General features: G+C 45.2%; 1 protein-coding gene across 3 annotated transcripts in view; it reads left to right on the forward strand.

The window, feature by feature from the left end:
• The window catches only part of LOC126536301 (tRNA pseudouridine synthase-like 1), a 70,185-nt gene extending 66,109 nt beyond the window's left edge, over positions 1 to 4,076 (forward strand). For all 3 annotated transcript variants that reach the window (XM_050183221.3, XM_055073106.2, XM_055073098.2), the window contains 2 exons: positions 304 to 481; positions 3,871 to 4,076. In XM_050183221.3, the coding sequence (XP_050039178.2) occupies positions 304 to 481; positions 3,871 to 3,989 (297 nt within the window). In that variant the 3' untranslated portion in view covers positions 3,990 to 4,076. The remainder of the gene's footprint in view (positions 1 to 303; positions 482 to 3,870) is intronic.
• The last annotated feature ends 3,392 nt before the right edge of the window (positions 4,077 to 7,468 follow it).

Below are 7,468 nucleotides of genomic sequence, written 5' to 3' on the forward strand. Positions count from 1 at the left end.
TACTACCTTGTAAGGTCCTTTGGGCCACAGCCAAGCCTTTTGCGTAGCTTTTAGCCCAGGAATTTGAAATTTGTTTACGCTCCGATAATTTCTGATACCTTGTTTAGCAGACGGAGAACACTGAACATACAAATATTCGATTGTTACAATGTATTTAGTTAGTTTCAAATATTACAAGATACCGAAATGTTCATTTTTGACTACGGGTAGTTAGTGTGTAGTATTCGATTCACATTCAAAACTTGGGATATTTGCCCGCCCAGCAGTGGAAAGTTGCGGGTTGGCTCATTTGTCACTGTGCAGGTGCGTCGCATGGTGAGCATGGCACTGCATGCTGGCCTACCAGATAAACTGGGCGATGATCCCCTTTCGGTGGTGCGCTGCCTTCTGGAGAAGCCGAGCAAGAACAGCTGGCCTGGCAGCATCACCGTTGTGCCTGCTTGTGGGCTTTACCTGATGCGTGTGCAGTACGACCCCGCACGTAAGACACGTTGCATTGCTGAGCTGGTGTTGTGCATGCATTGCATCGCCACATGTGTTTACAATTGCCGAGGAATTAAGGTTACTGAAGCGCGGCTAGTACTTGAGTCAGAAGGCGGTGCTACCATTTGCTTTCTCGAGCCGACGTCGTGTAGTGCAGAATAGCTTAAAAATACATGTGTGGTTTTGTTGACATTGTCATCTCAAACGCTGCTACGCCATTCTTTAAAGCATAATTTGCATCAGAGTGCTTCAATAATGTCAGTTCTCAAACTCCACATGAAATTCCGGGCATGCCTTTGGCATCAAGTTGCGGAGCTCTGCACCTAAGGAACTGGCATGGCAAAATTTTGATAATGGTCTGGTCGTGTTTGCTGCATTGCCAGAAATATGCTAGGCCAGAGCGCAGCAGGATATGCCAGGTTCTCAGGCTGACTCTGTGCAATTGCGGCCTTTTTTGCAGAGGCCATTTAGTTGACTGACGCCATCGATGTAACCAAGATAATCACACGGAAAATGAGTTCGGTACAAGAGAAGGCGCTGCTTTGTTGCTTAGCCATTTACTGGGATGTCGTTCAAAATGTCGTCGTATGCCCATGCCGAATGTGTAGCCTCTGATTTCAAAACGAAGTAGCCATTGGGGTACTCTCCATTTAGAGTTGGTTGCGATGGAAAACGAGGATGTTATGAAACCGCTGTTATGAAACTGTTATTCCTGACTCTGCCATCGTGTAGTTGGAACATTTGATCGCAATATGAAATGCATGTCCACTAGGTCAAATAAAACAAAAACTCACCGAAAGAAATGTGAGATATACAATAAAAGGACAAATACGTAACATTTTGGGGTTTATAAGGAACAGCTTAACGCACATGGCTCTCGGTTAAGCATGGGTGAGATGGCGCAGAGTGCGTGTGTAGATGTTGGGCTGGTAACCATGTGTCCGGTTTATCGTGTCTGAATAAGCAGTGATTCTGGTAATAACTTCTTCAGAAGAGCAGATTTTTGGGCAAGTTGGCAATGCATATTTGAATATGATGAAGTGCGACAGACAGGAAATGCGCTGCTGACAACTGTGTCAGTAAAGCCACAGCCGCTACATAATCCAGCGCCATGATACATGATAGAGTGTATAAGCGCAACAGAACAAGGACGTAGAAAGAAACGAATACACAGAAAAGCGCCTCTGACAAGCGCTGCATCTGTGTACCTGTTTCTTTCTACGTCCTCATTCTGCCGTGCTTATACACTCTATCATGCATTCTAACCAATGGCCCGCCAATGTGTTTTAGCCGTTATACAGCTTTCAGTAGCGCTTGCCAGAGGTGCTTTTCCCATCTGTCGCGCTTTGCCATTATTCAAGTAACAGTTTCTCAGTGGCGATAACGGACAGCGAGTACCCCAGTTTATGGGATGACCTGTCTTCTTGTGGTGTGCGGTTGATGCGTTGGGAAGCAGTTGCCCTTGACAATGTATTGGTGCTGCTTTAGACACTCTTACAGCGGGAACTGTTACATGCTCACACCAATAGCCGTTGGCGATGACCGTAGCAGTTATTGTCTATTGTGAGAAAGTAAGAAATCGCAAATTCCTGCCGGAATCGAACCCTAGTACCCTGCAGACGAGTCGAGCAAGTTACAAGCTCGGCTACGCTTGCAAGATGGCTTCGAGAGGAGGCACTTTTGTGGTGTCCTATCGCTCGAGGTGTCATGTGTGCAGCTGCATAGAGTTCCAGTTGCGTACCAGGTGTGTGCACTGACTGCGCGCAGACACTTTCGTAGCCTCGATGTAGCAGACTGCCACATGACTCATCGATATGCCGGCACCTGCTCGCAAAGAGCGCACTGAAGAGGTGAAGCGCATGGCTGCAGCAGCCTCACAACGCGTCGAGCTCAACGCTGTGCGTCACGCGTCGTGGAACACTGTGTGCAGTGGCTACAACGGGCGAACACCTCAATTTGTCCACACACTCCGAGGGACACCAGCGCTCGATCACTCTTCGACCGCCGCGCGTTCTGTCTCTGCACGAGTCCTACTGCGCGCAAATTAGTGTTGATCTGGGTACAGAAGGACCTGGCGTGTGACTCTCATTGTGGGGAGAGTGAAAACGTGTCTCAGCGCTCGTCCGTCCAGCGGCTGCTAGCCCGTACGCACGCAGCATGAGGTAGACATTGGCCAGAGTGATTACAATGTCTGGGTGGCACATATCCCTTCCAGCAACTTATGTGGCCAACTGGTACATGTGAAGGATCCACTCGAAAAGGTTCAACTACTCTAGCGTCGTGTATGGAGACCCGTCCAAAAAATGTGATGCGGCTTACCAAAAGGTGCCTAAGCAGCTCGAATACGACGTCACCAAATGCAACTTTGTTTCTAACGCATTATCTCAACTTCATGAGAAGATGGGACGTATTCTTGGACAGTCACTTTCGGCGATACTATTGCAACGTATTGCTCAACCAGCCAATATGCAAGCACTGAAAGTGATATCGCCAAAAGCGACCATCCGAGAATACGTCCCCAGGTCATTCAATAGACTGGTACTCGGCTGGCGTTATTGCCACTGAGAAACTATTGCCGACGTTTTTACTACTTGAATCGCTGCATATTCGGTCAACGTGCCACGTAATAAGCAGGACATGTGGTAAGCTGGCCAACGTCTATACACGTGCTTTGCACCTCACCAATATACATAAGCGAGAGTCATTGTGTTTGCTGTTATTTATGAATGAGGGCCCCAAAATGCCACGTTTTCGTCCTCGTACTATATTATTTGAAATTTTTTGCGAAGGTGTTTTATTTCATGTAGTTGGTTCATTACAGGCATGCATTCAATAATGCCATCACAATGTTCTAACCACAGAGTGACCCAGTTTGGAATAAAACTGTCAGTTGTTTCTTAACACCATTGTTTTCCAACGCTACCAACTCTGAATGGAGAATACCGCATTGCTATTTTGTTTTCAAATGCATAGGCTGCAAAATTTACACAGGCCTCCCACGACACTTTGAACGACTTGTGTTAACAACGTGGAACACTCCTGCAGGACCAAGAAAATGGCAAAGCAACAGGCCGCTGTCAGGGAGAGGTGTCTTCTGTTGAGTACATTTCATTTTCACTATGCTTTCTTTAATTAAATTATCTCGCCAATACACCGCACCTGCACTTAAGTGAGAGCTATTATTACTGCAGTTCTCTGTGAGCAAGGGACCCCTGCAGGCTCCAAAACACCGAGTTTTCATCATTTTTGTTTTACTTTTTACATTTTGTCAGGTGTTCTAGTGTTTATTTTATTTCACCATGTTTCCGCCTCGCCAAACTGCTTTCCGTCGAACTCTTGATTAATTGAACCTACCCATGACAGCTAGGCAATCGCACTGTCTTGCAGACCTGGACACCAATGCAGAGATGCCAGAGGAGGTGGCCGAGATGTACGAGGCCAAGAAAAAGGCACCGCTCCAAGAGGATGGCGATGAGGAGGATGTTGAGCAAGCGACTGCGTCCTGAGTCAACGTTTTGCTGGTGTGGCCATGCAGCTCCTAAATGGCTTGCAGCACTATGTTGCCACGGATTAAAAATGTTGTGATATCTGGCCATCTGTGCGCAGTTGCGACCTTTTTCGCAGAGCCCTGTAACGTGCACCTGTGGCGCCGATAGAAACTGTTTTACACAATACTATGCATGCAGTTGTAATACAGTCGATCCCGGATATACCGAACCGGGATATATCGAAATATTGCCTATATCGAACAGTTGAAAAATCCCCTTGGGAATCCCATGCAAAAGCACAGCACTATTGTTCGCGTATATAGAACTCCCGTGCAACGGCATATCGATGTATCGAACTCCGTGCAGAGCTGCGCCCCTGCAAGTGCGCTTCTCCCATCGCATCCCACCCCCGCAAGTGCGCTTCTTCTCACTAAGCTCTCGCGATGTTCCCGCAATCTCGCGCACCGCCCCACACTCTGAGAAAGGGACGTGTCGGTAAAAGGCACGTGACGAGGAGCACTTGGAGTGCGATTGTGTGTGAGAAACCACGCTGACTGCATGCGGTGCCCGTTTCCTGTGTCTTGGTTGGCTGACACCGCTGGTGCAGCGAGACAAATGAGGTCAGTGCAGCTTGGGCTTGTTTTATTTATTTATTTATTTATTCATACTGCAGGCCAACATACTGGCCCATGCAGGAGGGGTGATACAGTTGACAAGGTAATAACAATGCAACAAAGATAATAAAAAATGTATATATAAACAGTGCATGAAAATGATGCATCCCATAGCCACGTTACAAAGATCACAATGCTTCCCTTAGCACAGTAACTACAACAAAATAATCGCACATTTGAATTTATATGTGGATCGAAACGCTGTGCCAAACAACAATCGGACACTAAACATAACTAAATACTGGAAATTTAACATATGAAAACGAGAAAAAATAGTAAAATAATTTGTGTGTATGGTTGTGTTATTTTATGTGAAAAATAGTTTTCCAACGCATTTGTGAGGTTCCCCGATTGAAGTACTTCAACAGGGAGAGAATTCCATTCGTTTATAGTACGCGGATAAAAACTATTCATGTGAGATTTTGTTTTAGCAAATAATGGCGTAAGGGAAAAGTTGTGTCTATGTCTTGTTTTTCGTGCATTAAGAGGTGTTACATATTGAGGTATTTGAAGCCCGATTTTTCCATTTATGATGTTATGTAAAAACTGGAGACGACTAACTTTACGCCTGTGTTCTAGTGAAGTGATTTTATTCCTAAGCATTAGTAAGGGTGGGGAATCCTCTCTCTTATATTTTCCAAAGATAAATTTAACGGCCTTCCTTTGTACACATTCCAAATTCATGATGTCCTTTTTGGTATGAGGATCCCATACAACCGCTGCGTATTCAAGTTTCGATCGCACGAACGTGTTATATGCTGAAATTCTTGTGTTTACCAGTGCCTTTTTAAGTTTCCTTTTCAAGAACCATAATTTCCGCAACGCTGCTGAACATGTAAGGGAAATATAATATGGTCTGACCAGAAGAATCTGTTAGTGAATGTGACGCCTAAGTATTTGTATTGTTCAACTTCAGTTATTTTTGTGTCGTTTAGAACATAGGAAAATATACTAGGTTCCTTTTTTCTTGTTACTCGCAGCAAGACTGTTTTATGTACGTTTAATTCCATGCCCCAAAGTTTGCACCAATTGGAAATTGCCATGACCGATTTCTGCAAGCATGCGTGATCGTTTCGTGAAGCGATTTTTTTTAAATATGACACAGTCATCCGCAAATAGATTGACATACACATCATCGGGGATTGCGTCTATTATATCATTAATATAGATCAAAAATAAAAGCGGTCCTAATACGCTGCCTGAAGTTACCTGATGGACACTTGAGGAACATTTATTACTTTCTACGAACTGCTGCCTGTGTCGGAGATAGGCTTGGATCCATGATATAATATTTAATGGAAGACCAATGCACTCGAGCTTGTAGATTAATTTTCCGTGCGGTACCTTATCGAACGCTTTGCTAAAATCTAAAAAGAGCATGTCAACTTGTCCGGACGAGTCAAGTACTTCAGAGATTTCATGAACGACTGACACAAGCTGAGTTGAAGTCGATAATCCCTTTCTGAACCCATGCTGTCGTGGGGATAGGACATTGTGATCTGTCAAAAACTGACGAATAAAGCCTGCAACAGTGTGCTCCAATAATTTGCTGCATGTGCTTGTAATAGAAACAGGACGATAATTTTACACTGTGAGGTGATCGCCCTTTTTATGAATTGGGACAACTCTTGCCTTACGCTAATGTGATGGTATCTCTGCTAAGTGTAAGGATAATTTGAAAATAATCTGTTAAGAATACACATATCTGTTCTGCATACCTTCGTAAAAACGCATTCAGAAGCTTGTCAGGGCCTGCAGATTTCCTAACGTTGATATCAGGGAGCATTTCCAAGACACCTTCTCGGGAAATCGTTATATCATGCAAGACAGACCTATTTGTATTGGACCGTTGGAAATCTTGTAGGTCCGAGAATGCACTGCCGAAGTAATCATTAAAATGCTCAGCAATTATGTGGGCGTCTTCATTAATTTTCCAATTAACGTTTATTTTATATTCTGCCTCTTTTGACTGACTTAAATAGCGCCAAAACTTTTGTCGAGCATTTGAAATGAAATCAGCAAAACTATGACTGAAGAATCTTTCTCGCGCAGCTTCCACTTTTCCCAGTAATTCATTTTTTAATTGTGTGACTTGCGAACTCCTTGTTTTTTTATGTTTTCGTTTCATTCTTTTCAGCTTCCGCCTAGTTTGGGTTTGGGGTGTAAGGGTGGACTCCGGGTTCTCGAATTAAGTCCTCGCGGCATCTTCCAAGGAGAAGTACGCATGTCGTAGCTTATCCTCAGAAGTTCGGTTGTTGAAGGTCGAGATCCTTTCGAAGGTTTCGAGCCAGGTTTCCGGATCCTCCGACGTAGCTCCACGGAAGGCAGGGGGCTCTCTGGGCTGTTGAAATACGATGGGTGACACTGGCGCTGCCATCGTGGTTGCCTTGGCCTTTTTGGTCTTCTCAGGTAGAAGTCCGTGCTCCGGGGGCTGTTGAGGACGGCCGCTTGCTCGATTGTCCGGGACTACGTTGTGTTCTCTTTGCGGTCCGGGCTTGGATCACGGCTTGTCGGGGGTGTGCGGTACATGAACGAAAAGCACCTCCACCAGATGTCACGTGGAGTGACGTATGAAGAACACAGTAGCAATACTGTGAAAGACGAAACTAACTTTTATTGGGCGAACCTGTGCCCACAAAAACAGGCTACACTTAAAGAACGGCGACAACGTCGAACACAGTCGGCGATCGTCAAAATCTGATCAGCGGGTCAAGCGCGTCGGCTTTTATAGATCAGTCGTCGAATGTTCCAGAGTAACCGCTGGGACCCGCGTGCCTTCTACAGAGTTCTACATTATTCACGTCGCGCACACATGCGATCAAA

Source organism: Dermacentor andersoni, chromosome 3, assembly GCF_023375885.2.
Source record: "Dermacentor andersoni chromosome 3, qqDerAnde1_hic_scaffold, whole genome shotgun sequence".
Classification (NCBI taxonomy): domain Eukaryota; kingdom Metazoa; phylum Arthropoda; class Arachnida; order Ixodida; family Ixodidae; genus Dermacentor; species Dermacentor andersoni.